We start from the raw sequence: 19544 nt of genomic DNA, 5'->3' as shown, positions 1-19544 counted from the left end.
AGCAAAGTACTAAGAGTGAATTATTATTATTTTTTAAAGGAGGAGAGGGTATCTAAATAAGTGACTGTGTTATCAGAAAATGAAGAAGGAATGTTTTACCAGCATCATACTGATTACAGAAAGTATATTCTATATTTATTTCAAAGGGGATGAAACAAAATTCTAAATTGGGATTCAATATTAAAAAACAAACACATTTGCAAAGCTTCAAACTAAAGGTGTGATTACAAAGGAAGCAGACAAGTTTCATATGCTACGTGTATAATTTCATGGCATCATTACTTTAGAGACACTTTATAGTAAGTACATAGCCATCAGTGTAAGGCATTGCAGTAAATTACCAACATTCCTCAGTATGATTCTTCATTGTAATTCTGAAGATAGCATAAATTGAACAGTCTATTACCACAATCTCAGTCCAAAGGTATGCTCTGAATTCTAAATACGCTTGTTCTCTGTTCGTCACCACCAAACATCTCACCCCCTTATACTACTGCAGATCCTGTCAAGTTCTTCTCCAGTCTGCATTCTTCTTCCTGACCTTCTAGCTACATATTTGAGGATTTGTTGACTATTATTACCTCTCTCTCTTTTTTCTCTCTCTTTCCAATGAGCTCTATGTGCTCCAAACACTTAAAAGAAACAGTTTTGGGGGAGTGCCTGCATGGCTTCATCTGTTAAGCACTGACTCTTGGTTTGGGTTCAAGTCATGATCTCATGGTTTGTGAGTTCGAGCCCCACATCAGTGTCAGCCTGGAGCCTGCCTGGGATTCTCTCTCTCTCTCTCTCTCTTTCTCTCTGTCCCTTCCCTCCTCACTCTCTCTCTCTCTAAAAATAAAAATAAACTTTACAAATAAAGAAAAAATTTTTAAAAACCCATATCTTAAAAAATAAATAAATAAAAGAGGGGGATGCCTGGGTGGCTCAGTTGGCTGGGCGTCTGACTTTGGCTCAGGTGGTGATCTCGCGGTTCCTGAGTTTGAGCCCTGCATCGGGGTCTATGCTGACAGCTCTGAGGCTGGAACCTGCTACGGATTCTTTGTCTCCCTCTCTCTCTGTCCATCCTCCACTCATGCTCTGTCTCTCTCACTCTCAAGAATAAATAAACATTAAAAAAAAATTAAAAAACATGAAGAAGGGGTTTGGTTATTTTGAAAAATATCCCTTCATATTCTCTGTTTAAGTGTTTGAACTTACCTTCTTTGAAGAATGTGTCAAAAACAGTTGGTAAGTTTCATTTTTGGAATACCCAAATCGAAATTTAGCCTCGGCATTTGTAAGACCTAGGGGTGCTTTATTGTCAGAAGTTTCTTGAAGTTTACTTTTGGACTGTTCAATTGCTTCCGTAGGTGTGAATTTTAAATTTATGTCTGCGTTAAAATTCGATGTCCTCTCTTGGACAATTTGTTTGAATGCTTGCATCTGTTCTTCATAATATTCAGTTCTGAAGTTTTTATCGGCTTTGGTCTAAAAGAGAATCACGAGATGTTAAAAACAACATACAGAAAACCACCCTAAATAAGCATGGAATAAAATAAAAATCAAGCAATGATTTGAAAGGTATTTGAGCAAAGGAGTTAAGAGTGAAGCACTGAAGCGACATGGCTGGACTCCAGTACGGGCTCCATGACTCTTGAGAACAGGACACAGTAACTTCTCTTGCGTGTCAGATTCTTTCCGCGAAATAGAGAGACTCACCAGAGGGAGCCCAAAGGGTGTTATGAGATAATCCAATGAGACACCGCATAGGAAGGGCTGAGAACGCAGCGAAACTTTCAGATGTTAAATATGTTAATAATTACAGAACAATTTGTGTAACAGATGTGCAGTATACTTTCATTTGTGTAAAAAAAAAAGAAAGGAAGAAAGAAATGATAAAGCTAATCCTGACCACGAAGGCTTCTGGGCCAGCTCGGTTTTGAATAGTTTCTGCATGTTGATTAATTTAAGCAGGAAGGTTAAGTTCTGCATTGTCTCTTAACCTTTACACTTCTACTGTCTGTTAAAAAGTAAGTAAGTAAGTAAGTAAATAAATAAATAAGGGAAAACAAGCAAGCAAAAAAAGGCTTTTACGTGCATAGGAAATTACTGGAAAAATAGACAAAGCACAGAGTGTTTGCCTTTGAGAAGGGAAACTGTGGAATGGAAATCTGGAAATTCTTGAGTGGCAGCAGGCTTATATTTCCTTGAACAATCTTTTGTGATGTTCAGACTTTTTCACATTTTTTTTTATACCATATTCATTTTTTTTGCATGGAAAAAAAATACCCTGAACAACCTAGTTAAAAATTAAAACTTTCAATTAAAAAATTCTTAGCCAACTTGGCAATTGTCAGATATGAGTGGGAGGGTTGCTAGTCTCAGTGATTAACCTCTCTTTCCAGAGGTCCTCTGCGATAGGCTGTCGCTCCAGTGTGAGAAACAGACGCCCATGTCTTCAGTCAGTGGCTGGGACCAGATTCCCTAGCATATACTGGGGGACTGTTCCGCACAGGGAATGCTATCGTCTGAAACTTTAAGTTTCATAGCATATGTTAAAATCCCAGTGCCCGATGTGATGGTAGGAGGTGTGGCCTTTGGGAGGGGCTTTCACAAATGAGATTACTGCTCTCATACCCGTGACCCCAAAGAGCTCCCCAGCCCCTTCCAGGATGTGAGGATGTGAAAAGTTTGTAGCCTAATAGAGGACCTTAACTCAACCAGATTAGCACTCTGATCTTGGACTTCCAGAACTTCTGATATTCTCATCTCCAGAACTGTGAGAAATAAATTTCTGCTTTTTCTAAGCTACTCTGTTGGTGGTATTTTGTCATACCGACGTGAATGGACTCAGACGGGGAAACTAAAGTTACCATCTAATGGAAATGACTAAAATGTGTACAGTTTTCATTAAATCAAGGCATCCTGGGGAAAGTGCTCAACATAAAGGGGGAAGGTAACTTAACCATGTCACTTCCCGGCTTAAAAATTTTCAGTCTTCCCACTGCCTTTAGGAGGTAATCTAAACTAGACTTATTCCAAGTTAATCTCTCCCTGAGTGTACTCCAGCTTTTAGACACTTTTCTATTTCCACAGCCTATGCTTCCTGCTACCAAAGGGCCCATTTATGCTGCTTTTACCTTCTGGAATGTTCTCTGACATCTTTTCCCCCTCCCCCCATCCTCCCATAAACCAAACACATACACGTTCTCTCACACACACACGCGCTATACAGCTTGACCTGGTTAATTCCCACTCCTATTTCAAATCTTAGCTTAAACATCACTTCTTCAGTGGGGAGGGGTCTTTCCTAATCTCACAGACTAGCAAATCCATTTTCTATAAGCTGTCATGTCTTTTAAAGTAAAACACAATGAAAGACCTTTTCTTTTATGATTGCTTATTTAATAGACTCTCAGATGGTAAGTTCCAAAAAGTCTGGAAACATGTCTATCTTATCCACACACCACTATCGCCTCGTGACTTGGTAAAGTGTCCGTCACGTAGTAGATACTAACAAAAATGTATTAAATTTAATATGCAGGTCCAATGTTGCTAACCATAATAGTGAATATTTATTGAGTGCTTACTCTGTGCCAGAGGCTGTTAAAAGTGGTTTATGTAGGATTAGACATTTAATTTCTTATCTTTAAGATGATTTCTGTAATCTTCCCCATTTTACCAATAAGAAAACGCAGGTTAAATTTGTCCAGGGGCGCCTGGGTGGCTCAGTCGGTTAAGCATCTGACTTTAGCTCAGGTCATGATCTCACAGTCTGTGAATTTGAGCCCCGTGTCAGGCTCTGTGCTGACAGCTCAGAGCCTGGAGCCTGCTTCAGATTCTGTGTCTCCCTCTCTCTCTGCCGCTCCCCTGCTCATCCTCTGTCTCTCTCTGTCTCAAAAATAAATAAAAACATTAAAAAAAAGAAAGAAATTTGTCCAAGGTCACACAGCTAGGAAGTGGTCCATCCAGCATTAAAACCCTGAAAGTCTGATTCCAGGGCCCAGCTGTTAATTCTTATGCTACACTGCCAAAGAGGGCTTGACAAATTCTGACTAGTAAAATAAAGAAAGATTCACGGAAAAAGTTGCCTTGAACTTAGCCTTTGAAACATGAATAGGATTTTTGTTGCCTTGAGATCTAAGGCTAGTGGAAGTATTGTTGGGTGAGCTGGGGAGACCCCGGGCCCTAGGGCCTTGACCCAGCCCACCTGGAGGGAGTCAGGGAAGGTGACTTGTTGGTCTTGACCTGAGAAAGAATTTGAGGACAGACACTCAACACAGTGGATGAGCGACATAAATGGAAGTTTATTAAAGTAAAAGATACATTCTTTATATAGGTGATTAGGGGAGAGAGAGAGAGAGAGAGAGAGAGAGAGAGAGAGGCACCCTGGGAGTTGGGTTTCTATCTTTTATTGATGGTTATTAACTAAGGGGCAGAATATGGCCAGAAGCAGGGCCTTGTGCTTTTTCTCCCTAATTTGGTCAGGGGTTTCCTGTCATGGCACCTGCCATTTTAGGCCTGTCTGGTTTTATCCAGCTCTATCTGGAGTACTGCCAGGATAGGCCTCTGACCTTCCTGATAGTAGGCCATGACTTCCTTGTTGTTGATCTTTATCCTGTTAAAACTTGACAATCTATTCTAACAGTAGCAACTGAAGACAATTCTACTCAGTCTTCAATGCTGGGAAGTGGCAAAGCTGAGCAAAATGGCACCAGGAAAACTACTTCCTAACTCTCCTGGAAGACTGAGCTCTTCTTAGCTACTGTGTTCTAATTGGCTGCAAGATAGGAGTGGTGTAATCTGTAGGTACCCGCACTTATTCCTGACATGGCTGGAAAGAAACTGGCACTGGCAGAGATCAGCTTAGCAGTGTGGAGGATTGCTTGTAGGTGTAAGAGAATATTAGCCAGGGTGTTAGGGTGCTGTTGAGCAATCCTGTCTCACTATGCCAGGATGATAGTAGTCAGTCTGAAACAGTGAAGGTGAGGTCACTCTAGAAAGCACAGAGACAAAAGCTGGGTTGAAAAAGGCAAAAAAAATATCCATTCATCCAAAAAGAAGTCTGAGCTCAATGCCAGGCATTCAGAGATGGACCAATATTGGGACTCATCATGAAGAAAGAGCAAAAATCTTTAAAGAGAGGCCAAGAGGCAAGATTATAGAAAGCAGGATGATGCAAGGATAGAAGCAAGGTTCTTTCCTTCTTATTTAGTGTTTATTTATTTCTTCTGAGGGAGAGAGCATGCATGCAAGTGGGGGAGAGGCAGCAGAGAGAGAATCCCAAGCAGACTCTGTGCTGTCAGCACAGAGCCCAGGGTGGGGCTTGTTCTCACAAAGTAGGAGTTCATGACCCGAGCTGAAATCAAGAGTTGGACACTTAACTGACTGAGCCACCCAGGTGCCCCGCAAGTTTCTTTATGAAAACCAAAATAAACCGATGTGGAGAAGCTGAAATTACAAAGAGGGGCAAAGGGTGTTCCAGAAGGCCATGCACATTATAAAGGTCAGTTAAAGCTCTCCTATATAAAGGTTTATCCAACTGATACTTCTTGAAAAGAAAGAAACATTACTTCTGGCACTGGGAGTGGAGGAGATAGAATACAACCGATAAATATTTCAGAGTTCAAATCGAAAGGGAGAGGTGGGAGAGTGACTGGAAATAGAAGGTAAAGAGATAAAACTGTTAGAGGCCACTGAGACTTTGTGCAGATAGATAATAAAACCATCTATTATCTATTATTATTACTAATGCCATCTCTCACTAATTGAGAGAAGGACCTAGAAAGAAGAGACTGACTGCAATCTCAGGAGCCGCCCTCAGCCTAATTGTTTAGCTACTAAATTTGGGAGTAATTTGAAATTTAGCCAGTGTCTTCGAGAGATCATTTTCCCTGCCTGTGTCTTAAATGTTAGCTGTGCTCTAGGACCTCATTCCTATGTTCTTTGTTCTCTCACTGTATGCTTCCTGGAGGATCTCAAGCACTCTCAAGCTTTTAATGATCATCTGCATGCTGATGATTCCTAAATTTCTGCCTCCAATTCAGATTGTTCTGTCTCCGCTCACATTTGTATAATCTACTCTTTGCAGGACAACTTCACCTAGACGTCACACAGAACCTCACACTCAAAATTATCAACACTCAAATCATTATCTTGTTCTTGGAATTGACTTTGACTCTTTTTTTGGCGGACTCCCTCTTCCCTGACTTCCCACAGCTTTATTGGTGGCCTATCATCATCCAGTGGGGGGGGGGGGGGGTCACCTTTGACTGTCTGTCTCCATACCTTACATCCATGGTGAGTTTATTTGTTATGTAAGATCAATTGGGAGGAAAATAGATGCCAAAGAACTGGTTCTCCATGGGGCCCAAGAGTAGGTCTGTGGTCTAAACAAGTGTGAGAGCAGAGAGACTGGTCAGTTGCAGTGAGGCAAAGAGTTAAATGCTCGATTTCCTGATGTTCAGATTTTTCAGAGACAGCACTGTTTTGGTGAACACAGGTTAAGGATGGGGCTCCAGATGTGAGTAGCTGTCGTAGAATAGATACAGGATGTTAAGAGGCAACAAGAAGTTATTGGCAGCCACAGGATATAAGTCACCCAGGGTTTTGGCAGGATTTGGGCAGGAAAAGATGATTATAATCCAAGCGCATTTTACAATTCTTTGTTGATCTCATAAATCTTACATACTTACGGTGATCCAGTTTAAAGAAAATTGTAATGAAAACCTGAAACCTGATTTACAAATCATGACTTTCAACAACAAAAGTGGAGAGGACCAGAGGAAAACAAGTGAAAAGGAACTGATTTGTGCATGTAACCATCACTGCTTTTTCCCCATAATTGCGGGATTCAGTGGTTCTTAGCCATTACTTCTGACTTACAAAGTAGCCAATAAACCTTGACATGTAATGTGACTGTTAATTACACACTTAATTGTAGCTAAGCCTTTTACTAATTATATTCTTAAGAAAGAATAATGCAAATATTTATTGAGTGTTTGCTATGTGCCACTAATTTCCTGAGTGTTTTAGATTCATTTATCTTTACAATGTAGGTATCATTATTTCTATCCTAAAGATGAGTAAACTGAGACATGATGAGGATAAATGATATGCCTGAGATCTCACCACTGCTTAGGGGCAGAATTGGGATTCCAACCTATGCAGTGTGTTCTAGAACCAGAGCCATATTTGAGATAAGAGGCACTGAGAGAGTGTGAAGGTATCAGGGAAAAATGACTTTATTAAGAAATATTCTTCATATCATGATAGGCCAGTAAAGTTCTTTCAAAAAAAATAAAAGCAGTAAATTATTGTCAATGAGTAATAAAATAGGATTTAAACAAATGAATTCATCCAATAAAAACTTGTTGAGCATATTCCATATACATATATTGAGTTGGGTATTAGTATAATAGGATATAAAGAAGTATAAAATGAATTCTTTGCCTTCAGATGGGAGATATATATATATATATATATATATATATATATATATATACCACACACACACACACACACATATACACACACACACATATATACACAATGGAATATTACTTGGCAATCAAAAAGAATGAATCTTGCCATTTGCAACAATGTGATGGAATTAGAATGTATTATGCTAAGTGAAATAAGCCATTCAGAGAAAGACAAATATATGATTTCACTCATATGTGGAATTTAAGACACAAAACAGATAAACATAGGGGAAGAGAGGCAAAAATAAAATAAAAACAGAGAGGGAGGCAAACCACAAGAGACTCTTCAATACTGAGAACAAACTAAGGGCTGCTAGATGGACGTTGAGTGGGGGGATGGCTAATTGGGTGATGGGCATTAAGGAAGGCACTTGTTAGGATGAGCACTGGGTGTTATATACAAGTGGTGAATCACTAAATTATTCTCTGAAACCATTATTATACTATATGTTAACTAACTTGAATTTAAATAAAATAAAACGAAACAAAACAAAATAAAATAAAATAAAAATGCATTTTTTGCCTTCAATTACTGTAATAATATGCATGAAAAAAGAGGTAAAATATTACATTGAATATTAGAAAGTGCAAAAAGAAATTCTAAGAAGCCAAAATAGAGATTTCCACTTAGGTTCTTTTCTGTATGGCAGAAACAAATTTGGCTATTTCCCAAGCCTACAACAGATTAGAGTGGGGGGAGCACCAGCAGTTGTAGCACCAAGAAGGTGATTTGGGGACGTTAGCAAACTCCCAACCAACTTATCCTATCAGTTGACACCAACTAAAAATCCAGGTCCACATCCAATGTGTTTGGTTATGGGACGCTACTCCCAGCTCCCCTGGGGGTGTAAGTAATATACAGGGTAAGCAACACATCTCCTCTGTAAAATCCAAACTACTCTGAATGCAGAAGTCCCTCTGTTTCCAGGGTTGCAAATAAGAGAAAACACTGTATTTGCTCTCCGAATGTAGCTTCAGGGTCAGTCCCTCGCAATGCCCCAGCCCTCACCATCTTGTGTCACTTGCAGCCATTCCTACCTATAGAGGAGCCAAGAGGCTGGTCACAGTGATGACAGGAAAACTGTGACGCAGATGAGAAACAAAATTAAGTAAGACAACAAGCCCTTCTTCCATCAGCAATGACAAAGGTCACCTTATCTTTGGTATGTTCTTTTTTTTAAGAAAGTGGAACATTTGTAATACTCCTTAGAAAGATCGTCTTCCCCTCAAAAAAATGTGTGCTTAAAGAGGGTAAATCTGGCATCGACGGGGAAAGATCAATAATCCAACATGTTCCCTGAAATTTGGGGGAAAATCAATTCCATTCTGGACTTACAGATACAAAAATATAGGGTGATGTGGTTGCATATGGAAAAAAAATGCCCTCCAAATAGTTCAGACTTTAAACTCTTTAGTACTTATGGGAAAGCATGATCACTTCAGGTTACAATGGGTAGGTATTATTTTACAACATTGTTAAAAATAATAGAAATATCAACTGTATTCATTTAAAAGTGTATGTGTTTTTGAAACCATTGTGAGTAACAATAGTAATAAAGGACTCTGTGAAAACTGAATAAAGCAAACTTTATGGGTCACCCATGAGACCATTTAAGAAAACAAATTGTTGTCGCTTCTGGTTCAGAATAAGCCAATTATTGTTCTTTATTATATCTTGCTTAGACCAAGTCTCTCTAAAGGTGATAAATACTAATGTTTTATTTATTTAAAAATTTTTTTAAATGTTTATTTTTGACAGAGAGAGAGAGCGAGAGCGAGAGAGCGAACATGGGCGGGGGAGGGGCAGAGAGGGAGGGAGACACAGATTCCAGAAGCAGGCTCCAGGCTCTGAGCTGTCAGCACAGAGCCCGACGCGGGGCTCGAACTCACAGACTGCGAGATCATGACCTGAGCCGAAATTGGATGCTCAACCGACTGAGCCACCCAGGTGCCCCAGATAAATACTAATCTTTTAAATGGACAGGTCCAGTTTGTGATGGTTCTAGAGAATTTAGGTGACTCTTAGGAAGATGATTACGTTTGGGGTGGCATTGTGTAGAGTAAAAGTCATTTTAAGAAACAGCTTTACAGGAGCTAGAGAGGTGTGAGGTTAGTGAAAAGAGCCATTCACATTAGTCAAGCAGGCTTTACCAAGGGGAATATAAAGATGGGTTTTCACTGGTAGGCTAGCAAAAAAATGGTCTTGAAGAGCATGCAAGCAGTGTACCCAGTACTTAAATCAGCATTAATTTAATTTTTAGTTTTATCAGGATCTTAGATGATTCTCTTTATGGGGTCTAGGTATTTGCCAAAACTCTATTGCTATGTGCACATTACTGAGGATTGGCTGTAGACCACCGTGTGTTTTCAAAAGAGATTGAAGCCACACCCCTTTTTCTTTAAGTCAGTCTTATATTCACATCAAATTCTTATTCCATTGGACTTTTCAAATTATTTAGTTTTAAACTTATTGAAGTGGCTTTTCAGCTAAAAGTTGGGCAATGTGGTCGCTTCTGAGACTTACTTCATAGGCCAGAGAAGCCACGTTCCAGGGCCTGCGGTAGTAGACCAAGGTATTTCCGTCCCGAACCCGGTCACAGAATCCATTGTAGAACTCATTGTCAAAAGGTGTGCTTAGGGGATCCATCCCTAAGATGTTGATGCTGAGAATGAACAGAGTAGCATTAGGTATGGCGATACCAGGAGCTAATGCAAGGCAGTCCTCTATAGCTGGGGAAAGAGACAGCTTTGGCTCAGCACCCCCACTGCCCCCAACATATGCGTGATATAATCAGGAACAGAAGCAAGAGCCTGCTCACTTCTGCTTTACATCTCTGGCAGGAAGCACACCTTAGGAAGACCTTATAAACTTCCAGGCAACCTCGGCACTGTGGAGACTACAATGAAAGATATGCAGTAAGTAGGGAGCAAGGGACCATCTGGCTCCTAGAATCTTAACCCCAGTGTTGTAACTCTCAGCTAACTTCCCTTAGTGAACTAAGAGCCAACTCTGTAATACCACCTATTTAAATTATTTGAGAACAGAGCATCTCAGGGGGGCAGTATAACATATGCATGTAATTTTTAATCTACGAATCAACACTGGGGCTCTTTCTCTCCCCATGCTCTTTAAACTTAAGCTTTTTCCTCCATCTGCCTCACTGCTTGTCAAGAACCTCATTCCCTCCAGGCTTATATCATCTCTATTATATTTTCCAAAGGGAAACACAAAAATTTCAGCATCCTGACAAGGCATTCTCAAAAGTTCTACTTTTTCCTCCCAGCAAAATATTTTTATTTGGAAAGGTTCAATTCAGAAATAGAAACCTTATTTAACTTAAAAGAAGTTAAGTTTGAGTTGTAGGGCTCAAAGCAATGTATGAACAAGAAGCATTCTCTGAGAAGAACACTTCTGTTTATTGGAGGAACAGTCATTGCTATCTAGACTGCCTCTGGAATATGGGGTTCTAGACCTAGGAGGCCAAGACGGAGGTTTGATCTGCAAAGTTGTAACTGAGTTTGACACAAAAGCAGAAATTCTTCCATTTCTCTAGACCACGACCCAAACTTTTGGGATTCGCTCTCTCTCGCTCTCTGCCCCTACCCCGCTTGTATGTGATTTCTCAAAATAAGTAAATAAACTTTAAAACAAAATAATCCAAAGACGAATACACATGTGCCAAATGAACAGCACAGGTAAGTGCTACACAGGTTCCCGACAGGAAGAAACCCCATTTCAGGGTCATAAATAGAGTTTTAGAAGAAGTAGGATTTGACTTGGGTTTTGAAGGATGGGGACGCAACGGCAGGAGGAATGGTGTGCATAAAAGCATGGAGGTGGAAATGTGTATGGCATGATTTCACGTAGAAGTGTCCAGATTTTCTGCTTGTCTACTCTATAAAAGATGATGTCCAACTCAGCCTGCCTGCACAATTTTAGCTTGATATATAAAATTTTTCATCTTGGGGTGCCTAGTTGGCTCAGTTGGTTGAACATCTGACTTCGGCTCAGGTCACGATCTCATGGGTGGTGAGTTCGAGCCCCACATCAGGCTCTGTGCTGAAAGCTCAGAGCCTGGAGCCTGCTTCATATTCTGTCTCCTTGTCTCTCTGCCCTCCCCTGCTCACGCTCTGTCTTTCTCTCTGTCTCTCTCTCTCTCAAAAATAAGTAAAACATTAAAAAAAACTTAAAAAGTTTTTCATCTTAAGTTTGAGTAGTTGCAAAGGGTATAATTTCTCAGCAGGCTACAAATATTTATTTACACCTTAAAATACGATTGTTTTGCCTCTTTTTAAAATAAATCCAATGAAATGCCATAGTATTGGGTGGGTATCAAATCACTGCAATGTTTATATATCTTTAGCAACTAGACAGTTTATGGTATTCTTTTTGATTCCTTTTTTTTAAAGACTATTTTTCAGAGAAGTTTTAGGTTCACTACAAAATGAGTGAAAGATACAGAGATTGTTCATATGCACTTACCCCTTTTTATTCTTGGATCCATATTTCTATTCCAATTCCACAGAATTTTCATCTAACGTGATGTTATTTTAGCTTGGAATTTTTTTTTATTTATATAATTTATTGTCAAATTAGTTTCCATACAACACCTGGTGCTCATCCCAACAGGTGCCCTCCTCAATGCCCATCACCCACTTTCCCCTCCCCCCACCCGTCAACCCTCAGTTTGTTCTCAGTATTTAAGAGTCTCTTATGGTTTGCCTCCTTCCCTCTCTGTAACTTTTTTTTTCCCTTCCCCTCCCCCATGGTCTTCTGTTAAGTTTCTCAGGATCCACATATGAGTGAAAACATATGGTATCTGTCTTTCTCTGACAGACTTATTTCACTTAGCACAACACTCTCCAGTTCTGTCCACGTTGCTACAAATAGCCAGATTTCATTCTTTCTCATTGCCAAGTAGTATTCCATTGTATATATAAACCATATCTTCTTTATCCTTCGTCAGTTGATGAACATTTAGGCTCTTTCCATAATTTGGCTATTGTTGAAAGTGCTGTTATAAATATTGGGGTACAAGTGCCTCTATGCATCAGCACTCCTGTATCCCTTGGGTAAATTCCTAGCAGTGCTATTGGTGGGTCATAGGGTAGATCTATTTTTAATTTTTTGAGGAACCTCCACACTGTTTTCCAGAGCGGCTGCACCAGTTTGCATTCCCACCAACAGTGCAAGAGGGTTCCCATTTCTCCACATCCTCGCCAGCATCTGTAGTCTCCTGATTTGTTCATTTTAGCCACTCTGACTGGCATGAGGTGGTATCTCAGTGTTGTTTTCATTTGTATTTCCGTGATGAGGAGTGAGGTTGAGCATCTTTTCATGTGCCTGTTGGCCATCTGGATGTCTTCTTTAGAAAAGTGTCCATTCATGTGTTCTGCCCATTTCTTCACTGGATTATTTGTTTTTTGGGTGTGGAGTTTGGTGAGTTCTTTATAGATTTTGGATACTAGCCCTTTGTCTGATATGTCATTTGCAAATACCTTTTCCCATTCCATCGGTTGCCTTTTAGTTTTGTTGATTGTTTCCTTTGCAGTGCAGATATCTTGGAAATTTTAATTGATTACTTTTTTATACTTTTCTGTACTAAAAAGATATTAAGTGAAATTTCTAAAATTTCAAGATACTTTTTGACCATAGGGTCTAAGTAATTAAAAGTTCCTCTGGATGGAGTTATTATTATTATCATCAGTATATATAAGTATTAAAAATTTTAAAGTAATAAATAAACATAAGTAATTGCAAAGTAATGGTGTCTCAGTGAAATGAATGGGACTTCTTTTTAAATTAATTGATGAGTTCCTGCCCTTGTGGGTGAATATTACTTATTGCTAGAAAAAGACAAGATTCATGATCAACTGTATTCCTACTTTCTATTTTTATAGGTGTAAATGCTGAGAAACTTTACTCATGTACATAAGTAGATAAGAATAGAAGGAATTTTGCCATGGCAATGTCACTTGATTCTTTGATCTTCTGAGATGTATGCCAAAAAAGGTCACAGACTAGTTTTTCATTAAAAATTATTTTCATAGCCCATTGTCTGACAATTGATTAGAATATCTTTCAGTGTTGTTGATAAAAAGGGTGAGAGACCAGTTGACTTACAAGGCGTTGGAGCCCAACTGAGCAGCAGTATTTGGAGACGTTTCTTGGTTCTTCCACATGGTAAAATTTAGATGGGTAAGGGGTGTATTCTCCTTTTGGAAAGTGAAAGCTCAGTGATTTTAAAAAGGGAGATGAAAGGGGAGAATGGGTTTGATAACCTGAATGCCACGGAGTTGTTAAGCTTATCAAGTTTATGAACAATATATATGTATGGAATCGAAGATTTCCTGTCAGTCCAATAGAGTAGTTAAGCCACTAATAGTTGAGGAAACTACTATGTGAAAACTTACCTGCCCCTTAGAAAGTCTTTTTTGCACCCCATGGTATGCATACCCCACTTTGTAGGTTTTGTTTTACAGAACAGCAAATTGACTAGTTGGCTGCATCCATCTGGAAAGTTACAATGAAGCTGATCCACAGTCTAAAGCACAACTAAGGAAGAAATGTTTCAAAACTTTTGACTTGGTTCCACTACTACAGAGACAGCCAGTCTAGTCTAGAATGAGCCAACTTTTTTTTCAGCCAAGAAACATGAAAACTTCTCATGGATGGAATGTCATCGCCTGGGAAATTAAAAAAAGCATGTATATTTTGTCAGCACCTAGAGGTGCCTGTTTTCACGCCAGCATCTAGAACCATAGACAGTTCCAATTTACCAGGTAAACAGAAAACAAAGATTCTTCCACGGAAGTGGTGTTATGCTTAGAGCACATTAAAAAAAAAAGTAATTCATTGCATGCTGTACATCATTTACAGATGGTTTGGATTTATATTTTTTCAATGAATGCAAGATGAGCTGGGGATTTCCCTAAACACTTCTGGAGAATCTCAGATGCCTACAAGGCAAGAGGCGGAAACATTTGTGATACAAGGGAATTCTCTTGGCATTAAGAATTTAAGTGGGAGTCCTTCAAATGAAAAACACATATAAGTTAAGGACTGTAGGTAATGACTTGTGACTTTCATGTGTAAAAGAATCTGGCTGTGTATGACTGCTGATAAGGCTCAGTGAGAGTTTCCAGATTGGACTGTGTAGAAGCAGTTTACAAGCATGTTGCTCTGACTAGGGTGTTTACTCCTATTACCTCTATTCAATATATCCCATTAGGCCCTTAGAAGAATAATGGAGATGCATCGTAAATAAATCTGCAACATTAATGGGATTGAAGAATATCTCAAATCTAATAAAGCATGTCATTTTGGAAACTCTTCTTAAATATTAATTACTGAGTTATACTATTCTTCAATATTCTTAATTCAAAAATGTGGGTAATAAATAGCCACCTAAGGAGTTTCATTTTCTAAGGTTAGTTTTACTTTGAAGATAAAGTGTTGATTCATGGGCTTTGCAGTGATGGTGATGGGGGTGGCATGATGAGCATGTGGACAGAAGGCCAGGGTAATGGTGAAACAAATCTAGTTTTATAAAAGTCAGAGAAATGTGGGTTTCAGTTCTACTAGAGACTAAAGAGTTCTGCTAGAATCTAAAGAGACTAAACTGGTTTTATTTGCTTCACTCAGTTTTTTTTTTTTTTAATTTTTTTTTCAACGTTTATTTATTTTTGGGACAGAGAGAGACAGAACATGAACGGGGGAGGGGCAGAGAGAGAGGGAGACACAGAATCGGAAACAGGCTCCAGGCTCCGAGCCATCAGCCCAGAGCCCGACGCGGGGCTCGAACTCACGGACCGCGAGATCGTGACCTGGCTGAAGTCGGACGCTTAACCGACTGCGCCACCCAGGCGCCCCGCTTCACTCAGTTTTTATCTGTAAAATGAATATAATAACTCCCCTGACAGCCTCACAGGATTATTATGGAAAGCTATAGAGAAAAAACGTAGAAAAAGGTGCTGAAAAGTTCAAAGTATTATGCAAATGAAAGCTGTTGGAGAGTAATAGGCTTTATGAAGCCTAAGTTAGTTATAGGTTATTGCTCATGGTAGTAGGGAATTTAATTAAAAAATGCTGGTGGACTTATTCTATGGGGACCAACCTCATTTTCCACCTCTGCAGCCAACCTTCTCCCATAGCTGGGGCCCCACCCTCTTTCTTGGTCTCGAATAGTCAGCCCTCTGACGTTCCCTTCCATCAGGCCTTACGGTGGTAAAGCATGATGTATTTAGGGAGTCCCAGCCAGCTCTCTGGAATGCCTCATCATATAACTTCCTACAAATGCTTGATATGAAATTTTTCTTTTCTCTGAGCAAAGAAAACCAATAGATTATGAATGATTGTGTTTCAGCTAACTGGGCTACAATTTCTGTAGTCTTTTATAAGATAGGGTGTAAATTTGCCTTGTGTGAAAATACATAACATATGCAATGCCCACCTTCAAGCCCATCTGTTTAGAGAGAAAACTGTTTCTTGGATCTACAACAAAACAAAACAAAGTGACAATGGACTTTCACCAGGGGCTCACAGTATCTCCTTGAAGAAAACAGCAAGAAGAGTCAGAACTCACTGGAGCATACAGCAATCTGGTTATAAGGTTGCAGACAACCCCCATACCATTTACTAACAATTGTTAAAATAACCTCCTGAGTCTGGAGACAAAAACTATTATACATTGGATTCAAGACTCCTACCTTTAGGCTAAAGGCCAAAGACACTTAGTATTAGTGGGCAATAGTTGAATGCTGCTAGGACAAGATTTCATAAAGTGAATAGAGGATGTGTGAAATGTTTTATCTGGCGCCTGACTCTTGGTCTCCTGCACTTTTTTCCTTACTGTGACTCAACAAGCACAAGTTCCATCTGGTTTAGAGAGAGAAGACGTCTCCACTTGTAGCCAAACTGATGCAGGGGTCTTACCTTAGGAACTGCCCCCTGCCTTGGTATAAGGTCTCAGTCTGAGCACCAATGACATTGTGGGTCCTGTGCACTGCAGGATGGTTAGCATCATCCAAGGCCTCTACCCACTGAATATCAGCAGGGCTCCCTCACCCCTTGGGTCCTCCATCCCATACCCCACTGTTGTGACCAGCAAAATAGTTTCCAGACATTGCTAAATGTCCTCTGGGAAAAAAAAATCACCTCTGGTTGAGAACCAGTACCTTAGTTCCTCCTCTTGCTTTTACCGTCACCCACATCTTCCTCTTGCCTCTCCCTATGCCCATTTCCAGGACTCGAGTCCTGAACCTGAGTTTCCAGGTACCCAGTTTCAATCTTACCTGATGCCAATTGACGGTATTTTAGAAGCATTTATTTTCATTAATCAATCAATTAATTAATTCCTCTATATATCTACCCACCAGTATTTAATGAGTGCCTATGATGAACCAGGCACTGGGATTACGAGGTTGATAAGACACATTGCACTACAGGCAACGAAACAGAGCCATGTGCCATCTCTGTCAATACACCACTGGATGTGGGAACAGCTGTCTCTGTTGAGTACAATTTGCCAACAAATCCACCAAAAGTACCTTTACTGAAGAAAGCTCAGAACCACAATTGGAAAGTATGCTGTAGATATTCCTGGGGTGTCCTCTATTTGGAACAGGATAGCACCTGGGGCTTATGTCATTTTTCTAATTCCTAGGGCACAGATCTCTGGGTAATGGTCCTTATTCTGCAGAACTCTGAGTTCTAAACTGTCCAAGGCTTCTCACCTGAGCTTAGCTGCCCAGAGCTCCTATGTATAGAACATGGATGGAACTTCATCTGGTGATGAGAACCAGAGTCTCAACGCCATTGCCATCAGGCATCAGAACAGATTATTCTGCCCTATTCCTCCTGGGTCAACTCTACAAGGCAGGAAACTCCTGAGAACTTACAACCAGGTGTAGACGCGGGACAAGTTCCAGTGGAAGGCAGCCTTGCTGACAATTCAAATATTTGAATTGAATTGCCAGACCAACCACAGGCGATTTCAATTTCAAGTGTTAACATATCACTTTAACATTGCTATGGCCTTCCAGAGGTTCACAAATGAGGTGCTTCATCTCCTGTTGGACTCAAATAATCACCTATCATCCTGATTCTATGGACCCCCTACTAAGGCTGGACAGTGTGTCCAAATTATCTGGAGATACTGATTCAGCACTTTACCTTCTTTCAAGCTCAAGCATAATTCAAACAGAAAGCGGACCCATGAGCTACTCTCTAACTCAGACCCTCCGTCACCCCAGCACAGCAGGGGAGATAGAGGTCACTTTCATCCTCAAGGAGAAACATTTAAGCCAAGTACAGACCCATAGCCTGCTGTCCGGGCCAGTTCGGATTCTTCCACTACTCTGTCACGGCAGGGAGGACGGGGATCACCTTCACAATCATCCTCATCTGAAAAGTCCCCGCAGTCATTGTCACCATTACACAGAAGTCGCCTCTTTATGCATCTGCCTGCAATCAAAATCAAGAAAGACACTGTGGCAATGTTTCATTCTTTCTCATTGCCAAGTAGTATTCCATTGTATATATAAACCACATCTTCTTTATCCATTCATCAGTCGATGGACATTTGGGCTCTTTCTATAATTTGGCTATTGTTGATAGTGCTAAATCTTGCCATTTGCAACAACGTGGATGGAAATGGAAGGTATTATGCTAAGTGAAATAAGTCAGCTAGAGAAAGACAGATATCATACGTTTTCACTCATATGTGGAAACTTAACAGAGGATGATGGGGGGAGGGGAAGAGGAAAATAGTTTCAAACAGAGAGGGAGGCAAACCATAAGAGACTCTTAAATCCAGAGAACAAACTGAGGGTTGAAGGGGGGAGGGAGGGGAAAATGGGTAATGGGCACTGAGGAGGGCACTTGTCGGGATGAGCACCGGGTGTTGTATGTAAGCAATGAATCATGGGAATCTACTCCCGAAGCCAAGATCACACTGTATAAACTGTATGTTACCTAACTTGACAATAAATTATATTTAAAAAAGAAAAAAAAAGATACCGTGAGTCTAATGCCAAATTTCCTCTCTTCCTGAAATTATCAAGTGTACTTTAATGACAGAGGGGAGGGAATGCGCATACATTTGAATTCTTTGTACAACATTTATAGGTGGCCCTTTTACTGGTACCTTTCACACTTGCAACCATAAGCGTGTCAAAGCAGACGTGTTTTTTTTCTGCTCATGAGTGCACACAGAAGCCCACAGTGAGCAAGGAGGATGCAAGGATTACCTGTGCCACATTTAAACTCATTCCCACAGTCTTCCTCCAGGTCTCTGCAGGGCTCAGTAGGCTCACACAGTCTTCTGTCTCCCACAGCATCCACGCACTTTTGCCCCTTAAATTGCCCAAAGGCCTCAATGTTCCTTGAACGAAACTGCACAAAACCAGCTGGAAACATTAGAATTTCTAACGCCAAAAAGGAATAACGTCTAAAACTGCATCCACAGCACTGTAGCCTTCTACTCCCAGATGAGTCTATGGTTTTACGATGGAAGCCCTAAAAGCAGTCACTAATGCTTGTGACAGTGACACCTGGCGTTCTAGGGTCGGCAGTCTCTCCTGCAGAATCTGGTTCCTTGTGACACTCATTTAGTACTATCCACCACATTCAGATTTCCGAGCAGGATGAGACTCTTCCCTTTAGATATCCATCTTTCCATCTCAGTTTGGGATTCAGCTGGGGGGGCTCCCTCCCTCCAGTCCTTTCCCTGGAGATACCGGCAACCCAGTTTCCATTTGGGGACATCAGCCGAGGGAATGACAATGAATACTTACCATTTGTTTGAGGCAAGGGTCACATACTGACCATTCGCTCCAGGAACTCATTCTGCAGTCTATCGGAAGTGGTGTCTCATTCTCTTGTCCGGTCTCTGGGGTAAAACTAAGACAACAGAATGCGTCAACTTCGTGGCATGACATGTGCCTGTTTCCAAGAAGCCTTCACAAGCCAGTCTAATTTCTTTACTACTTTTCTGCCTTGTAAAATCAAAGGACGTATCCGTTTACCATATCTCTCATTTGACATTTGATCACATGCTGCTTTGTATTTTCAACTGGTTT

The 19544-nt window shown here is 40.3% G+C and overlaps 1 protein-coding gene across 1 annotated transcript in view; it reads right to left on the bottom strand.

Annotated features, from left to right (window-relative positions):
- The window catches only part of C9 (complement C9), a 53479-nt gene that overhangs the window by 19939 nt on the left and 13996 nt on the right, over positions 1 to 19544 (bottom strand). The window contains exons 2-6 of the mRNA XM_047874348.1: positions 19260 to 19365; positions 18714 to 18858; positions 17781 to 17928; positions 9988 to 10126; positions 1198 to 1467 (exon numbers count right to left, since the gene is read on the bottom strand). Of these exons, the coding sequence (XP_047730304.1) occupies positions 1198 to 1467; positions 9988 to 10126; positions 17781 to 17928; positions 18714 to 18858; positions 19260 to 19365 (808 nt within the window). The remainder of the gene's footprint in view (positions 1 to 1197; positions 1468 to 9987; positions 10127 to 17780; positions 17929 to 18713; positions 18859 to 19259; positions 19366 to 19544) is intronic.

This window comes from Prionailurus viverrinus, chromosome A1, assembly GCF_022837055.1.
Source record: "Prionailurus viverrinus isolate Anna chromosome A1, UM_Priviv_1.0, whole genome shotgun sequence".
Classification (NCBI taxonomy): domain Eukaryota; kingdom Metazoa; phylum Chordata; class Mammalia; order Carnivora; family Felidae; genus Prionailurus; species Prionailurus viverrinus.
Note: the sequence above shows the minus strand (reverse complement) of the source record. Positions and strands in the feature narration are given on the sequence as shown.